The sequence below is a fragment of the Lithobates pipiens genome, unplaced genomic scaffold (assembly GCF_037356315.1).
Source record: "Lithobates pipiens isolate NorthernLeopardFrog02 unplaced genomic scaffold, aLitPip1_a1.2 Scaffold_35, whole genome shotgun sequence".
NCBI classification, from domain to species: Eukaryota; Metazoa; Chordata; class Amphibia; order Anura; family Ranidae; genus Lithobates; species Lithobates pipiens.
This window is the reverse complement of record NW_027507811.1, coordinates 10,732,811-10,752,236: the sequence shown is the minus strand read 5'-3', so window position 1 is coordinate 10,752,236 and position 19,426 is coordinate 10,732,811. Positions and strand designations below refer to the sequence as shown.

The following is a 19,426-nucleotide window of genomic DNA, read 5'->3' as shown; positions in this document are numbered from 1 at the left end:
GTCATACTTGTAACTGTCCGCCTTGCAATGCCTCATGGTAGTTGTAGTTTTTCAACAGCTGGAGGGCCACCAGTTTGAGACCCCTGCCATAGACACACTCCTAAACCTTGTGGACGGCCTTCCAAGAAGAGTTGAAGCTGTTATAGCTGCAAAGGGTTGGCCAACTCAATATCGAACCCTACGGACTAAGACTGGGATGCCAATAAAGTTCATGTGCATGTAAAGGCAGGTGTCTCAATATTTTTGGTAATATAGTCTATGTGGATTACACGTGTCTCTCAACTGCCCTACAGTGGCTTGGGTTAATGACTGTACTCTTGGAATACAATTGTCTCCTAGTTGTCCAACAATGGCTGAGGGTAAAGACTACAAATAATGCTGTTCCCCGTAGGAACCGCTGCTGAATTCAGTTTTGGGCATCCTGTAACCCCCTCATCCCTGTCCAAGTTATATTCCCTCAATAAAATATAAAAACAAGCCCAAGGACTGGTTTCTGTCTCTGGATGCAAGTTGGAAAATGCATGTTGTCCGGCTGGGATGGAAAAAGAGGGTCCCAAAATTCAGTTGACCCTTTAGGGGTTGCGCTACACCCTTTCCCCTTAAAGCAAGGCTTTATTTGGGAATTTCCCCCTGCCTCCTTTTCGGTAAATGCCATTTTTTTGGGGAGTAGCGGGTACTGGGGTGAGAGAAAAGGGCAGTGAGCTCTGGGGGAATACTGTGGCAGCCCCGGTTGAAAAAAGGTTGGAATAGAGCAGGGGTGTCCAAACTTTTTTTCAAAGAGGACCAGATTTGATGAAGTGAACATGCCTGAGGGCCGGCCATTTTGCCTGACATTCTTTGAACCGTTAAAATTCAGTCTAAGTGTGTTCGTCCGAGCACCAATACACCGCCCAACAAGAACTCGCCTGCCTTTGTGGCTGTGTGAGGTGAAGAGATGAGCTCGGGGGTGTTATTTGAATATATATATATATATATATATATCTCTTTTGTGGCCCCCCAACGAATCCCCGAGCTGCACTCAGGACTAAGGTTGAGCTTGGGCGTGTTATTTGGATATACCGTATTAATCAACGCATAACGCGCACCTTCACTTTACGAGCGAAGTTTCAGGAAAAAACGTACATTTCAAACAAAGAACAAAATAATGGGCAGTGCCCATCTGCAGCCTCACAAGTGCCATAAATGCAGCTTTACTATTTCCATGAATGCAGCTTCACCATTGCCATGAATGCAGCTTCACCATTGCCATGAATGCAGCCTCACTATTTCCATGAATGCAGCCTCACCATTGCCATGAATGCAGCCTCACCATTGCCATGAATGCAGCCTTACTATTTCCATGAATGTAGCCTCACCATTGCCATGACTGCAGCCTTACTATTTCCATGAATGCAGCCTCACTATTTCCATGAATGCAGCCTCACCATTGCCATGACTGCAGCCTTACTATTTCCATGAATGCAGCCTCACTATTTCCATGAATGCAACCTTACTATTTCCATAAATGCAGCCTTACTATTTCCATGAATGCAGCCTCACCATTGCCATGAATGCAGCCTCACCATTGCCATGAATGCAGCCTCACCATTGCCATGAATGCAGCCTTACTCTTTCCATGAATGCAGCCTCACCATTGCCATGAATGCAGCCTTACTATTTCCATGAATGCAGCCTCACTATTTCCATGAATGCAACCCTACTATTTCCATGAAAGCAGCCTCACCATTGCCATGAATGCAGCCTCACCATTGCCATGAATGCAGCCTTACTATTTCCATGAATGCAGCCTCACTATTGCCATGAATGCAGCCTCACTATTGCCATGAATGCAGCCTTACTATTTCCATGAATGCAGCCTCACCATTGCCCGAATGCCGCCTTACCATTGCCATGAATGCAGCCTTACTATTTCCATGAATGCAGCCTCACTATTGCCATGAATGCAGCCTTCCTATTTCCATGAATGCAGCCTCACCATTGCCATGAATGCCGCCTTACTATTTCCTTGAATGCAGCCTCACCATTGCCATGAATGCAGCCTCACCATTGCCATGAATGCAGCCTTACTATTTCCATGAATGCAGCCTCACTATTGCCATGAATGCAGCCTTACTATTTCCATGAATGCAGCCTCACTATTTCCATGAATGCAGCCTCACTATTTCCATGAATGCAGCCTCACCATTGCCATGACTGCAGCCTTACTATTTCCATGAATGCAGCCTCACTATTTCCATGAATGCAACCTTACTATTTCCATAAATGCAGCCTTACTATTTCCATGAATGCAGCCTCACCATTGCCATGAATGCAGCCTCACCATTGCCATGAATGCAGCCTCACCATTGCCATGAATGCAGCCTTACTCTTTCCATGAATGCAGCCTCACCATTGCCATGAATGCAGCCTTACTATTTCCATGAATGCAGCCTCACTATTTCCATGAATGCAACCCTACTATTTCCATGAAAGCAGCCTCACCATTGCCATGAATGCAGCCTCACCATTGCCATGAATGCAGCCTTACTATTTCCATGAATGCAGCCTCACTATTGCCATGAATGCAGCCTCACTATTGCCATGAATGCAGCCTTACTATTTCCATGAATGCAGCCTCACCATTGCCCGAATGCCGCCTTACCATTGCCATGAATGCAGCCTTACTATTTCCATGAATGCAGCCTCACTATTGCCATGAATGCAGCCTTCCTATTTCCATGAATGCAGCCTCACCATTGCCATGAATGCCGCCTTACTATTTCCTTGAATGCAGCCTCACCATTGCCATGAATGCAGCCTCACCATTGCCATGAATGCAGCCTTACTATTTCCATGAATGCAGCCTCACTATTGCCATGAATGCAGCCTTACTATTTCCATGAATGCAGCCTCACTATTTCCATGAATGCAGCCTTACTATTTCCATGAATGCAGCCTCACTATTTCCATGAATGCAACCTTACTATTTCCATGAAGGCAGCCTCACCATTGCCATGAATGCAGCCTCACCATTGCCATGAATGCAGCCTTACTATTTCCATGAATGCAGCCTCACCATTGCCATGAATGCAGCCTTACAGCCTTACTATTTCCATGAATGCAGCCTCACCATTGCCATGAATGCAGCCTCACCATTGCCATGAATGCAGCCTTACTATTTCCATGAATGCAGCCTCACTATTGCCATGAATGCAGCCTTACTATTTCCATGAATGCAGCCTCACCATTGCCATGAATGCCGCCTTACTATTTCTATGAATGCAGCCTCACCATTGCCATGAATGCAGCCTCACCATTGCCATGAATGCAGCCTTACTATTTCCATGAATGCAGCCTCACTATTGCCATGAATGTAGCTTTACTATTTCGATGAATGCAGCCTTACCATTGCCATGAATGCAGCCTCACTATTGCCATGAATGCAGCCTCACCATTGCCTTGAATGCAGCCTCAGCATTGCCATGAATGCAGCCTCACCATTGCCTTGAATGTAGCCTCACCATTGCCATCAGTGCAGCCTGATCCATGCCCATCTGCAGCCTCGGAGGAGACAGGAAGGGGACAGCACGAGCACCGACAGATTACATACAGGAGAATCTCCTGTTTACCCGACGGCGTCTATAATAGGAAGTCCCTCCTCCTATGACAGAACAATCCAATGGCAGCCCAGGAGACGGGACTTCCTATTACAGACACCGCCGAATAAACAGGAGATTCTCCTGAATGTAACCTGGCGACACTCATCTCGCCCCCCCTCCGAGGCAGCGCCGATAAATACGGTATATGTCTTTTGTGGGCCTGGAAGATATATATTCAAATTTCCATAGGGTTTGTATTAAACTGGAACACGGGCCACAATTGGCCCACAGGCCGGACTTTGGACATGCCGGGAGTAGAGTATTAGAACCTTGACATTTATATGGACACTGATAAGGATGACCGTTTGGGGCGTTTGAACATGACAGCTTCTGATTGTCAATGGTTGCTAAGGAAGCAGACGCTGCTTCTACCCACTGCATCCTTAGTAACCATTGACGTCACCCAGCCCATTCACTTATATGGCTGGGAATCCATGACCACGTAAGCAACTGGGGAATAGATCATTACACCATTGCCTGAATATGGCCACATAGCCATGTTTGAGCACCAATGTCACCGCTATATCTGATGAAAGCTCGGGGGAAACTGAGTGCTAAGCTGCCATATTTAGCAGTCAGTTGGTGGTTGGAACGGCCAATTTATTTCAGCCGTTCAGCAAACCCCCCAAAACAAGTCAAATTCTGTCCAAACATGAGTTCAGTCCAAACCCCGGTCTCATTGCAAATGGTTTGTTTATTGGTCTCTTACATTGGTGACCAATAGGCGAAGGCTCCCCTTATATCAGTAGTCAGTGGGAGAAGGACATTCTTACATCGCCATGAAATGGTTGTTACTGAGAGACCAAAATGATTCATTGCTCATGGAACCGCCTAGAAGAAGCCTTTGGAGGAACCCTGACTAAGAAAGTCTGGGCTAGGCAGTAATATATTTCTATCCCCCTTGATGGGAGTGGAGATGACTCCATCTATAAGGCTATACACTACAGTACAGTACAAGGCCTTGTTCACACTACGCTGCATTTCCTCTGACCTCCACAAGGTGGTGCTCTCACGTCTACCCAGAGAGGAAGTGATGTCAGGTACAGACAGGAAGTGATGTCATGTATAAATAAAAAAGTTCCGGGTGAGAGGTGAGTCGGGAGGAAGTAGAGAGGCGACGTTGCTGGAAGTGGCAGCAGACGAGGTAATCAGATCTTATTTTCTATATACACCCAGTAACCCCCCCGTCATGTCCGTCCTCTTCCTCCATAGTCACTGTGACGTCTTTTATCTCCAGCAGATGATGATACTCACATGTATAAGGTGGAAACCTAGATTAACCCCTTCAGGGTCAGAACATTCCCCCCACTTACAGGGTTGGAATATTTCCTTAATTAATTCTAGTAATTTGTTCCTCTAAACAAACAGCACTGACAATAAATGGACAAGACAATGACCATCCTGACCATACATGACCTACAAAGGGCAATTATTACAATATGCAGCCAACACAATGATGGAGTGCAGGGGTCAGGAGTATGGAGCATAGAGCCCCTTACATTGCTGGCTGGTAGGAAGAAAAAATTCCACGGCCCACCATGAAGAAAATGTCAGATTATTGGTGTTGGCGGGAGGAAAAACTTGTGTGTTCCCGTGTATTTGTGTGTGTTCCGTTTTTGCCTGCCTATTCATTTTGATGAGGACGTTTCATAGTTCTTCAGTATTATTGGCTCGCAATATCTAATTCCGGGTGCCTTAGATGACCCAATGCTATAGGAATATCATTGTAAACTGAACAGGATGGGATAGCTCCTTAAAAGGTGATACCACTCCCCAAACAGTTTTATCATTCCTTGTCTGCAGATCTAAAGCTAAACAAAACCAGTTCAGAAACAAAACAAACTCAACACAAAGAAGGGAATTTCAGAAGGCCAAAATGGTGCAGGAACCTGGAAAATGTAGCAAATTATAGTTTGATCTGACCGGAGAGGTGAGGAGGATTCTGGGAGGTCACATAACATCACTCTTATCTCTATTAATAAAACACAGACCTGACCGGAGAGGTGAGGAGGATTCTGGGAGGTCACATGACATCACTCTTATCTCTATTAATAAAACACAGACCTGACCGGAGAGGTGAGGAGGATTCTGGGAGGTCACATGACATCACTCTTATCTCTATTAATAAAACACAGACCTGACCGGAGAGGTGAGGAGGATTCTGGGAGGTCACATGACATCACTCTTATCTCTATTAATAAAACACAGACCTGACCGGAGAAGTGAGGAGGATTCTGGGAGGATCTCATAATATTACCCTTGTTCTTTCAGAGTCCTCATGTAAAATCTGGTGACCATCACAATCTGTCTATTTCACAACCTAAAACCTGAGAAAGACAGCATTTAGAAGATTCTAGAAGTCACCAAGAAGATGAAGGAGCTGCTGACAGGAGAGGTGAGGAGGATTCTGGGACATTCTCCATGGAGGAGTGGGAGTATTTATAAGGACACAAGGATCTCTACAAGGACGTCATGATGGACAATCAGCCGCCCCTCACATCACCGGGTAAGAGGAGACTTTATTGTAAAGGAGAGAGCAGTACGGAGGCTCCACCTAGATCCCCCATCATCTGATAAACACATAGAAACAATGTATTCAGTCAGTGTGTGTGTTTCCTACAGATGGATCCAGTAATGGGAACCCACCAGAGAGATGTCCCCGTCCTCTGTATTCCCGGGATTCCACACAGGAAGGTCACACCATCCCCCACCATCATCAGGTAGATGAGGAACAATCACTGATAGTATCATTAGGATCTGTACATTATCTGCATTGTTACCATTGATGTCATTTTTATTATATATTCAGAGTGGAAACCTGAGAGATTGTAAAGTTGAGGTGAAATCAGAAGAAGAAGAAGAGAGGTATGTGAGGGATGATCAGCAGTCTATGGAGGAGGATGGAATAACGGGGACATTTATAGAGGAGGACACTCCTACAGAGATCAGCACAGGTGGGTCATTAACACTAAATACATTCCTCCACCCATACTGCTCACTGATTGGTCCAGAGTAGGGCGGGGGCTGGGTGATATCAGCCTGTAATCCCCTGGTCACTTTCCTGAGCTGTGTTCCCCGTCCTGTATTCCTGGATTTCTCTCCGATAATCTTCCTTCTCTGTGCTGCCGACACAATTTATGTCTCTAGACTGGATTTATGGAGATTCTGGGGATCAGCAAAATGTTGATTTTCAACATAGGCACCTGAGGTATGTGTCTTGGGTCTTCTGCCCCATGCCCAGGTCTAGAAAGATCTCTGACAGAACAATTCTCACGGGATCTGTTGTCTGCTGGCTGTGCCGGGTGGAGGGATATGTCTGTATAGTCTCAGACCCAAGTCACTGAGTGCAGTCTCAGGAGATGGGAGGAGCGGTGTGGGACCTCTGCAACTTGTCTCCAGTAATCATTTCATCTTCCACTGATTACTGAACACCAATATTATGAGTCCTGACTCTTACATTATATCATTTATATTACATACTCCTGACCCCCGCACTATATACTCTATGCTGTACATTACATAATTCTGATACTATATAGTCCTATCTGTTGTATCTTTTACAATATGCTGTACATTACATAGTCCTTACTTCTTCTCTGTTCCCTCTACTATATATATATATATATTATGTATTCTCTTTTGTTACACCCATTTCCTACCAGCAGGACATTTTATATCGGATGATGTGATTGGAGGACAGACTTTTACATGGTGATAATAATGTGATAACTTCCTCCGAGTTTGGAGCCTTAAAGCGGGATTCCACCCTAAAGTGGAACCTCCACTGATCTGAACCCTCCCCCCCCCCTCCGGTGTCACAATTGACACCTTTCAGGGGGGAGGGGGGTGGAGATACCTGTCAAAGACAGGTATTTTCACCCACTTCCGGGCATAGACTCCCGTGGGAGTCTACGCCATTTCCTGCCCTGCCGCGCTGTCTGCTGGGACACACACGGGTCCCAGTGACAGCGCGGAGATTTCCTATTGCGCGGCGCGGCTCACGCATGCGCAGTAGGGAACCGGGAAGTGAAGCTGATTCACTTCACTTCCTGATTCCCTCACCTAGAATGGTGGCGACAGCAGCCGAGAGACGAGCGATCGATCGGCCTCGGCTGCCGGCATCGCTGGAACCCGGGACAGGTGAGTGTCCATTTATTAAAAGTCAGCAGCTGTAGTATTTATAGCTGCTGGCTTTTAATATTTTTTTTTTTTGGTGGAATCCCTCTTTAAACAGGAAGTGATAATGAGGGAGGAGTCAATAACCCAATGATGGGGGTCTTCGGGATCAGTCCAGTCTTCATCTTGGTTGTTCTCCCCCCATCCTCACTCTCTGACCTCTGGTGGGGCTCAGCCCCGCTGTTATTCATGACTAAATCATGGACTAAATAAGGAAGGTCAGGACTTCTTGTGTTGGGAAGATGGCAATGAGTGATAGAGGGGGAGGGGACACTCGTCCTATAATCCCCTCATCACTGTCACTCCTATAGAAGACAGTTCTCGTTGTTTCCTCCCTCTCTGACTAAGGTCCATGAATAAAGAAATGATCTGGTAGGAGATCAGAGGACCCATTTACTAGTTACCTTGAGGGGGGAATTGTAAGATCCTCAGAGACAAAGCTGCCTGATGTGGGCGGAGTCCTGGTTTAGGGGAACCAATCAGCTCCTGTCTAGTAATAATCTTTGTATTTCTATTTTAGTAGATGGACGGGAGTTGAGGAAAACCTCAGAGGATTGTCTCACTTTGTCTCCAGACTGTAAAGTAGAAGATGAGGACATCACACAGTATAGTCCAGGAGAAAACCCGACTACCTCAAATGTCCATCCGGCACCACACAGTGTAGATGGACCATCGTATTCCTCTTATCCTGAGGAACCTCAGACTGTGCGGGACGGTGCCGGACCATCGTATTCCTCTTATCCCGAGGAACCTCAGACTGTGCGGGACGGTGCCGGACCATCGTATTCCTCTTATCCTGAGGAACCTCAGACTGTGCGGGACGGTGCCGGACCATCGTATTCCTCTTATCCCGAGGAACCTCAGACTGTGCGGGACGGTGCCGGACCATCGTATTCCTCTTATCCCGAGGAACCTCAGACTGTGCGGGACGGTGCCGGACCATCGTATTCCTCTTTTCCTGAGGAACCTCAGACTGTGCGGGACGGTGCCGGACCATCGTATTCCTCTTATCCCGAGGAACCTCAGACTGTGCGGGACGGTGCCGGACCATCGTATTCCTCTTATCCCGAGGAACCTCAGACTGTGCGGGACGGTGCCGGACCATCGTATTCCTCTTATCCTGAGGAACCTCAGACTGTGCGGGACGGTGCCGGACCATCGTATTCCTCTTATCCTGAGGAACCTCAGACTGTGCGGGACGGTGCCGGACCATCGTATTCCTCTTATCCCGAGGAACCTCAGACTGTGCGGGACGGTGCCGGACCATCGTATTCCTCTTATCCTGAGGAACCTCAGACTGTGCGGGACGGTGCCGGACCATCGTATTCCTCTTATCCCGAGGAACCTCAGACTGTGCGGGACGGTGCCGTCCTTCCAATAGATAAGAGGTTTTCCTGTACTGAGTGTGGGAAGCGTTTCCATTCTAAGTCTGGTCTTAATGTTCATAAAAAATCTCATACAGGGGAGAAGCCACATTCCTGTTCTGAGTGCGGGAAACGTTTTTCATTTAAGTGGCATCTTGACACACATCAGAGATTACACACGGGGGAGAAGCCGTATTCCTGTCCTGAGTGTGGGAAATGTTTTTCGCAGAATTCAAATCTTTACATACATCAGAGGTCTCACACAGGTGAGAAGCCGTATTCCTGTCCTGAGTGCGGGAAATGTTTTTCAGTTAAGTCACTTCTTGACACACATCAGAGGTCGCACAAGGGTCAGAAGCCATATTCCTGTCCTGAGTGCGGAAAATGTTTTTCAGCTCAGTCCAGGCTTTATACTCATCAGAGATCACACACAGGTGAGAAGCCTTATTCCTGTCCAGAATGCGGGAAATGTTTTTCAGTTAAGTCACTTCTTGACACACATCAGAGGTCACACACGGGTGAGAAACCGTATTCCTGTCCTGAGTGCGGGAAATCTTTTTCAGCCAAGTCCAGTCTTTATACTCATCAGAGATTGCACACAGATGAAAAGCCATATTCCTGTCCTGAGTGCGGGAAATGTTTTTCAGTTAAGTGGTATCTTGCCATACATCAGAGATCACACACGGGGGAGAAGCCGTATTCCTGTCCTGAGTGCGGGCAATGTTTTTCAAATAAGTCGAATCTTATCAGACATCAGAGATCTCACACGGGTGAGAAGCCGAATTCTTGTTCTGAGTGCAGACAATGCTTTGTAGTAAAATCAGATCTTGTCAAACATCAGAGGTCTCACACAGGGGAAAAGCCGTATTCCTGTCCGGAGTGTGGGAAATGTTTTTCAAGAAAGTTTGGTCTTGACATACATCAGACATTGCACACGGGTGAGAAGCCGTATTCCTGTCTTGAGTGCGGGAAATGTTTTTCACAGAAGCCCCATCTTTACACACATCTGAGGTCTCACACGGGTGAGAAGCCCTATTCCTGTCCTGAGTGCGGGAAATGTTTTTCAATTAAGCGGCATCTTGACACACATCAGAGGTCACACACAGGTGAGAAGCCGTATTTCTGTTCTGAGTGCGGGAAATGTTTTTCAGCTAAGTCCAGTCTTTCCTATCATCAGAGGTCTCACACGGGTGAGAAGCCGTATTCCTGTGCTGAGTGCGGGAAATGTTTCTCAGTTAAGTCGCATCTTAACACCCATCAGAGATCGCACACGGGGGAGAAGCCACGTTCCTGTCCTGAGTGAGGGAAATGTTCCTCACTGAAGTCCTGTCTTCCTGTACATCAGGGGGTCTCACACAACCCTGGAAGTGTATTAGTGCCTTGAGTGCGGGAAATGTCTTCTATATGAATGTTGCTGGACATGTGGGGGGGAAGAAGCACACCCTGATATACATACAAAATAAGGTCATTGAAGAGAGCAAATTGCTCACAGTGAGTACATATCAAAGAAAATTAGTGACAAAATATGAAAACAGAAAATTGTATATAAATATGGATTGTACAGCCAATTTTAATTAAATACAAAAAATGTGATCCAATGAAAAGTCCAAAATCGTAAAATCAAATAAAAGAATTCCAGTGAAATAATTTTGGTGATTTCAATACGTCTTCCACACCATCCAACACCTTAAAGTGATCTTGTGACTTAACATCTCCACCAATGGCTGAAGGGCTTGCTTACCAGATGGACTGGACCTCTCACTACAAAAGGTCCTAAACTCCTATGGCTCCATACCCAGCCAGGGCCTTTATCCGGTCCGTCTCACCAACAGGGAACATCAGTCCTCCTCAACGGTGGTCATAGAAGTGCCGGAAAAATTAAAAAAGACTCCGCATAAGAGTAAAATCCTCACTTTATTGCTCTTAAAAATATACTGGCAGGAGAGGGGGGTATTGTAGTAAATCTGCCTAAATTTGCACGTGCATCCGCAAACACATAGAAAAAAAAAAACATTAACCGGGACACGAGTATAGCAGTGATGTCAGCGCCTTACTCCGCCCTACGTGTTTCGTTATACGTTTGATGTCGTCCAGGAGCACCTTTTTTTTACCAGTGTATTTTTAAAAAGCAATACAGTGTGAGGATTTGGACATTTTACCAGATTTTTGTGGGACTTGAATCTACCACTATCTTTTCTAATTTTTGCGCTTTATACATATTATATTTGCAATTAAGCTCAGCACTTTTTTTTATGTCCAAACCCGATTGATGATTGTGTGTAGGGATGAGCTTCGTGTTCGAGTCGATCGTACGTTCGACTCGAACATTGGCTGTTCGGCCGTTCGGCGAATTCCGAACGTTTTGGCCGTTCGCGTCAAAATTCGAGTGACGCGCGCGCGGACCACAATGCACTGCGTTGGCGCAGTGCATTGCTGCCCGATGATTGGCCAAGCATGCACTGTGACCCCGCATGCTTGGCCAATCGCAGCGCCGGCAGCGAGGAGAGCCATGATTGGCCACAGGCATCCTGCCTGTGGCCAATCATAGCTCAGGCTGTGTAGTGCACGCCCCACACTATATAAGGCCGCCTTTAAGGCGGCCTCCTGTAGTGTGTTACTTTGCATCTGAAGCAGTGGGTGTTCTGTGTACCTTCAACACAGTACACACCAATCGTTTTTGGCTGATTTCCTATCTTGCTGCTGTGTAGTGGTTGTTGTCTGTGCCCTGACTGCAGTATACACCACTATATTCACCTCACCTATATAGCTAGTGATCTAGCTTTAACCACTTAACAACTGCCCATTGCCGATTAACGGCTTCAGGGGGGTTGTTTAACTCTGAGAGGCCGTTAATTAACGGCCTCCCAGAATTCTGCTCTCGCGTGCCCCGAGGTGTGCGCACTCGAGAGCATCCGTGACCGCCGGGTCGCATCACGGATCACGGTAAACGGCCGCTCATATCGGCCGTTTACCACGTGATTGCTCCGTCAAATGACGGAGTGATCACTTGGAAACAAACCGGCGTCATGTTATGACGCCTGTTCCTCCCTCCCCTCTCTGTACCGATCGGTACAACGGAGGGGAAAGAGATCGGTGTCAGCAGCGATGTGGGCTGCATCTGCAGTGCCCACATCGCTGCTCACCGAATTTAACCCCTCAATTCCCTGCCAATACTCTGCAATACCAGTGCATACTCTGCAGTACCCTGCCATTACTCTGCAGTACCCCGCCATTACTCTGCAGTGCAGTACCCTGCCATTACTCTGCAGTGCAGTACCCTGCCATTACTCTGCAGTACCCCCCATTACTCTGCAGTAACCCCCATTACTCTGCAGTACCCCCCAATACTCTGCAGTACCCGCCATTACTCTGCAGTACCCGCCATTACTCTGCAGTACCCCCAATACTCTGCAGTACCCTGCCATTACTCTGCAGTGCAGTACCCTGCCATTACTCTGCAGTACCCCCCATTACTCTGCAGTAACCCCCATTACTCTGCAGTACCCCCCAATACTCTGCAGTACCCGCCATTACTCTGCAGTACCCGCCATTACTCTGCAGTACCCCCAATACTCTGCAGTACCCTGCCATTACTCTGTAGTACCCCCCAATACTCTGCAGTACCCTGCTATTACTCTGTAGTACCCCGCCAATACCCCGCCAATACTCTGTAATACCCTGCCATAAATTGCCATACCCAGCCATACTCAGAGATACCCAGCCATACTCGGTGATACCCTGAAATACCCAGCCATAGACGCCCCCCACCCCTCACCGCCCTCCGGTGCTTCTACCAACTCGCCAGTACGATCAAAGCCAGAATCTTTTTTTTATTTTTTATTTCAGGCTTCCCAGCCTAGAGGTGAGATGTGGGGTCATATTGACCCCCCAGATTTCACTGTAAAGAGGACCTGTCACCCCATATTCCTATTACAAGGGATGTTTACATTTCTTGTAATAGGAATAAAAGTGATCAAAAATATATTTTTGGGGGAAAAAATGTCAAACTAAAATAAATAAAGTAAAATGAACAATAAAAAAATAAAATAAAAATTAAAGCGCCCATGTCCCCATGTGCTCGCATGTGCCACACATGTGAGGTATCGCCGAGAATGTTAGAGCGAGAGCAATAATTCTAGTCCTAGACCTCCTCTGCAACTCAAAACATGTAACCAGTAAAAAAAAAATTAAAGCGTCGCCTATGGGGATTTTTTAAGTAGCGACGTTTGGCGCCATTCCACGGGCATGTGCAATTTTGAAGAGTGACATGTTTGATATCTATTTACTCAGCATAACTTCATCTTTCACTTTATGCAAACATTGGGCTAACAAGTGGTTAATAATAGAGCTTGCAGTCAGTAGTGTTAGGAGATAGTGCGTGCTGTCTGCGTGCTCTGTACCCAGTACATACCGCTATAATATAGGGCAGGCCCCTACTTTCAAACATCCAACTTACAAACATCTCCTACTTGCAAACGCAAGGAGACAGCAGCAAGTGAGATGAAAAAAGATGGACGACAAAACAAATTATACAGGGGTGATAACCCTTCCCTATGTTTATCAAAAAGCTTAAAGATAGTTTTTTTGACTGGAGCTACACTTTAAAAATGTACCGGTTGAAAATGACAAACAGATTCAACTTAACACAACAAACCTACACAGTCCCTGTCTTGTTTGCACCGCCTGTATACTGCTGTTCTGAGTATATAGGGCCTGGGGGCCACACGCATTTCCTTTTTTTTAATATGGGTACGGGGTTCCCCTTAATATGCGTACAAGACCAAAATAGGCTGGTAATGGGCAGGGAGGGCTACCCATGCCATTTTTCTCAATGATTTTCAACCATATTGCAGGAACCAGATATAACATTAAAACCGCAAGCAGTTTTTTAATGGTGTTATTTCCGTTTAATGTCATTTTGTGCAGGGGCTGTTCTAAACACGGGAAACACGTGGCACTTCACAGGCATACTACAGACACCCCCCAGGCACCATATTTAAAGGAATATTTCACTTTTTTTTTTTCACTTTAATCGTCATTAAAATCAGTGCTCCCACCAAAACGGCCGTTTTTAAAACTTTTCTTTGCAGTGACCCATGTCCCCTGGGGCAGGAGGCAGGTCCCCAAACCCTTTTTAGGACACTATCTTGCATATTAGCTGTTAAAATAAGCACTTTCCAATTCGAACGTTCGAGTCCCATAGACTTCAATGGGGTTCTAACGTTCGTACCGAACGCGGGGGTCGTTCGCAAGTTCTGGTGCGAACCGAACCGGGGGGTGTTCGGCTCATCCCTAATTGTGTGTGAAAATCCCAGAAATACTCACACCAGCCTGTCTGACACCAACAACCATGCCACGTTCAAACTCACGTAAATCCCTTTTCTTCCCTATTCTGATGTTCAGTTTGAAATTTCAGCAAGTTGTCTTCACCTCATCTAGATGCCTAAATGCATTGAGTTGCTGCCATGTGATTGGCTGATTAGCAATTTGTGTTACCAAGCAATTGAACAGGTGTACCTAATAAAGTGGCGGCGAGTGTACACAAAATTGCCCTGGCCAAGCTCTCGATATACCGATGTTCGGCGGAGGAGTGAGAGCTCGACTGGAGTGCGTCTCTCAACCAGGATTCTGCAGTGCCACTGAGGGCCTCAGGCCGCACCCCAGGGTACTGTGGCACCCCAGTTGAAAAAAGGTTGGAGTAGAGCAGGGGTGCGCAAACTTTTTTTCAAAGAGGACCAGATTTGATGAAGTGAACATGCCTGAGGACCGACCATTTTGCCTGAATTATTTAAACCATTAAAATTCGGTCTAAAGCGAAGCCTCACCATTGATATTAGGGATAAGCCAAACACCCCCCCCCCCCCCCCCCGGTTGATTCGCTGCAGAACATGCGAAAGGACCGAAAGTTTGCGCGAACATTCGAACACCATTAAAGTCTATGGGATCTGAACCTGAAAAATCAAAAGTGCGAATAATAAAGGCTTATATGCAAGTTATTGTCCTAAAAAGTGTTTCGGGACCCGGGTCCTGCCCCAGGGGACATGTATCAATGCAAAAATACGTTTTTTTAAAATGGCAGTTTTTTTGGGAGCAGTTATTAAAAAATAAATGTGAAATATTCCTTTAAATATCGTACCTGGGGGGTGTCTATAGTATGCCTGTAAAGTGGTGCGTGTTTCCCGTGCTTAGAAAAGTCCCTGCATAAAATGACATTTATAAAGGAATAAAAGTCAACCAAAACTGCTTGCGGCTGTAATGTAATGTCGGGTCCCGGCAATATGGATGAAAATTATTGAGAAAAACTGCGTGCCCTCCCCAGCCCAGTACCAGGCCCTTTGGGTCTTGTATGGATATTAAGGGGAACCCCGCACCCAAATTTAAAAAAGAAAAGGTGTGGGGCCCACAGGCCATATATACTCTGAGCAGCAGTATACAGGCGGTCTAAACAAGACAGGAACTGTAGGTTAGTTCTTAAGAATAATCTGTTTGTAATTTGGAACAGGTACATTTTTTAAGTGTAGCTCCAGCCAAAAAATCTATTTTTAAGCTTTTTGGATAACATAGGGAAGGGTTATCACCCCTGTAACATTTGTTTTGCTGTCTGTGCCCCTGTTCAGAAGATTTCACCTCACTTTCTGTCCTAATGGCAATTTGGATTTTGAAAAATTTGGGTTATTAGGGAAACGAGGATTGGTGATAAATCATCAGTGGAGACACCTTTTTTCCCATATTAACTCTTACAGGAGAGAATTTCCCTTTCTAGGGGTAGATTTCCTCTCACTTCCTGTTGTCTCCCTCCGTTTGTAAGTAGGAGTCTTTTGTAAGTCAAATGTTTGAAAGTAGGGGACCGCCTGTATATACTATACGGCCTGCCCTATATACTCTGCAGAAAATTGGGCCTTAGGTTTTGGTGGTACCAGAACCCTGTACGCCCTCACAGTTACTCTTGGTGGGCACAGGAACAGGCCCTGCTGTGAAATATTATATCAAGTTTTATAAATACATGCCACTGTTAAACAGGGGCAGAAAAAATTGGGCTTTTTGTGGTGCTGGAGTCACAACACTGTAAGCCCTCACAGTTACTCTTGGTGGGCGCAGGAACGGGCCCTGCTGTTAAATATTAGATAAAAAAATTTAATTTCACGACCCTGTTAAACAGAGGCAGAAATATTGGGCCTTAGGCACTGGTGGTGGTGCCCTGAAACAAAAATATTCTTAGAAGCTATCCACATGAACATTGAGGAGGAATAGGATAGTCACTCAGCATAGGCAGGCTTCAAGGGATCTCACATTCATACAAAAATGAATCGTTTACATCAGCATCAGGTGCTTGGTAGCTGGTGATCCAAGACTCATTGATTCATTTTTATAAAGGTGAGCCGATCAACTGAGTCTGTGGACAGGCACACTCTGTGATCAGTTACAAAGCTTTCAGCAGCACTGAATGTGCGTTCAGAAAGAACGCTGGATGCAGGACAGGCCAGTAGCTCAATTGCATATTGTGCAATCTCTGGCCAGTGATCCATCCTCAAAACCCAGTAACCCAGTGGATTTTCGGTTGGAAAGGTCTCCAAATCTGATCTTGCCCCTAAGTATTCCTGCACCATGTAAATCAGATGCTGGCAATGGTTGCTGGAACTGATCAGACCTTGAGGCTGCGGACTAAAGATTGTCTGAACGCATCAGTCAGACGGCCACCTTCTCCACCGCTCCTTCTGTGACTGACCGAAGCCTCGGCAACACGTTGTCCAGGAGGACCAGGAAATTGTAGCCTTCCATGCTCTGGAAATTGCACAAACCTTTCTGCAAGGCCTCCCAAAGATGTTTCATCCTCTGCTCCTTCTGGGAAGGCTGGATAAGTTCTGCAACCTTACCTTTGTAACGTGGATCAAGAAGGGTTGCCAGCCAGTAACGATTCCTCTCCTTGATACCATGAATGCGAGGTGACAATCAGAGTGGACAGCCTGGATTGGGTGAGAGGGCTGTCACCCATAGTTATTAACGCATGTTTTCACACTTAGTCCCAAAGCACAGTGTCGCTGGGACCTGTAGTCCCACAGAGGAGATCTTATCTAAAGAACTGGGTTTAAGCAGGCCTCAAGCCTACACTCCATTGATTACTGACATTGTGCAGTTCAGAACCAATTGCACCAAAGGCAATCACTCTACAATAACCCTTGTTTGATTAACTGTTTGGATTACAATTTTCACAACACAAATAGCTAGCAGAAGAAAGAAGATTAAAGACTGCATCTCTTACTGCAAGGCCTTGCATTCTATTAATATTAAGAGGGACTGCGTCATAAAGTAGGGGGAGCTCCTTAGTGATTGTGTTGTACTGTATTGATAACGTCCTGTGGTTACCTAGGTGTGCTGGAAGTGGGAAGGTGCCCAGAGTTAAAGCGTTGTCACTCTGAGTGCTAGTCCCACTTGGAGCTACATTCTAAGGTGTCATCCGAGATAACTTCATATGTATAGATTGTTGTGAATACCCATTGTGCTGTTGCATTACATTTATGTGACGGTGCTAATACTGTAATTACTGTTTTATACCAGTTCCAGTAAAAACACATTTCTGGTTAAGTACAATTGGTGTGAAGCGTTGTTCCTTTTCCAGCAGGTGGAGCATCGGATACCCAGGTAATAACAAAGGTATATTATTGTTATATTGTATATTGTGAGGTTATCCTCTACTGTTAGCTTCACACCAACACTGCACTACAGCTGGGTCAAGGGGATTGACCCAAGTCATTGGGGGTATACTAGCAGAGTGCAGGCACAATCAAATATCAGCAGCTCCTTCGAGGGTCAGTGCTACACACACACACACACATATATATATATATATATATATATACAATCCTGGATGTATTTATATATAATAAATACACTGCAGCTAACTGAATCGCCTGCCTGCTCAATCTAAATGAAATGACACTCTCTCGGTCAATGCCAGCAACACACTACACAGGGTCGACGTGCAGGTGGCCTTATATAGTGTGGGTGTGGACTTAACCCCCTAAGCTATAATTGGCCAAAGCAACCTGCCTGTGGTCAATTATGGTTCTCTTTACTGATGGTGATGTGATTGACCAAAGCATGCCGATCATAGTGCATGCTTGGCTAATCATCAGACAGCAATGCACTGCACTCCAGCAGTGCATTATAGGCCGTTACGCACCAATTGAATTTGGTGTGAACGGCCCATAATGTTCGTTTTTTTCGACGAACGGGCGACCAGCCAATGTTCGTGTCAAACTCATGTTTGACCGGAACACGAAGCTCATCCCTAATTGCCATGAATGCAGCCTCACAATTTCCATGAGTGCAGCCTCAACATTGCCATGAATGCAGCCTCACCATTTCCAAGAATGCAGCCTTAACCCTTGCCATGAATGCAGCCTTATTATTACCATGAATGCAGCCTCACCATTGCCATGAATGCAGCCTCACCATTGGCATGAATGCAGCCTTACCATTGCAATCAATGCAGCCTCACCATTGCCGTGAATGCAGCCTTACTATTTCCATGAATGCAGTCTTACCATTGCCATGAATGCAGCCTTACTATTGTCATCAGTGCAGCCTGATGCATGCCCATCTGCAGCCTTGGAGGAAACAAGAAGGGGGCGGGACAAGCACCGACAGATTACATACAGGAGAATATCCTGTTTACTCGATCGGTGTCTGTAATAGGAAGTCCCTCCTCCTATGATAGACAGTCATCCAATGACAGACCAGGAGAGGGGACTTAAACAGGAGATTCTCCTGCATGTAATCTGACGGCACTCCTCTCGCCCCTCTCCTTGTCCCCTCCGAGGCAGTGACGAAAAATAAGATATATATCTTTTGTGGCCCTGGGGGCCACAAAAGATATATATATCCAAATTACCAAGGGGGTCTTATTAAACAGGAACACGGGCCGCAATTGGCCCGCGGGCTGAACTTTGGACATGCCTGGAGTAGAGTATTAGAACCTTGACATTTACATGGACACTAATAAGGATGACCGCTTAGGATGTTTGAACATGACAGCTTCTGATTGTCAATGGTTGCTAAGGAAGCAGCCGCTGCTTCTACCCACTGCATCCTTACTAACCATTGACATCACCCAGCCCATTCACTTATATGGCTGGGAATCCATGACCACGTTAGCAACTGGGGAATAGATCATTACACCATTGCCTGAATATGACCACATAGCCGTGTTTGAGCACCAATGTCACCACTATATCTCATGAAAACTCT

At 46.0% G+C, this 19,426-nt stretch overlaps 1 protein-coding gene across 1 annotated transcript in view; it reads left to right on the top strand.

The window, feature by feature from the left end:
* The first annotated feature begins 4,715 nt into the window (after positions 1–4,715).
* Positions 4,716–19,426, top strand: part of LOC143955483 (uncharacterized) — a 39,242-nt gene continuing 24,531 nt past the window's right edge. The window contains 5 exon segments of the mRNA XM_077465522.1: positions 4,716–4,782; positions 5,910–6,144; positions 6,261–6,358; positions 6,448–6,592; positions 8,335–10,481. Of these exon segments, the coding sequence (XP_077321648.1) occupies positions 6,060–6,144; positions 6,261–6,358; positions 6,448–6,592; positions 8,335–10,481 (2,475 nt within the window). The 5' untranslated portion in view covers positions 4,716–4,782; positions 5,910–6,059.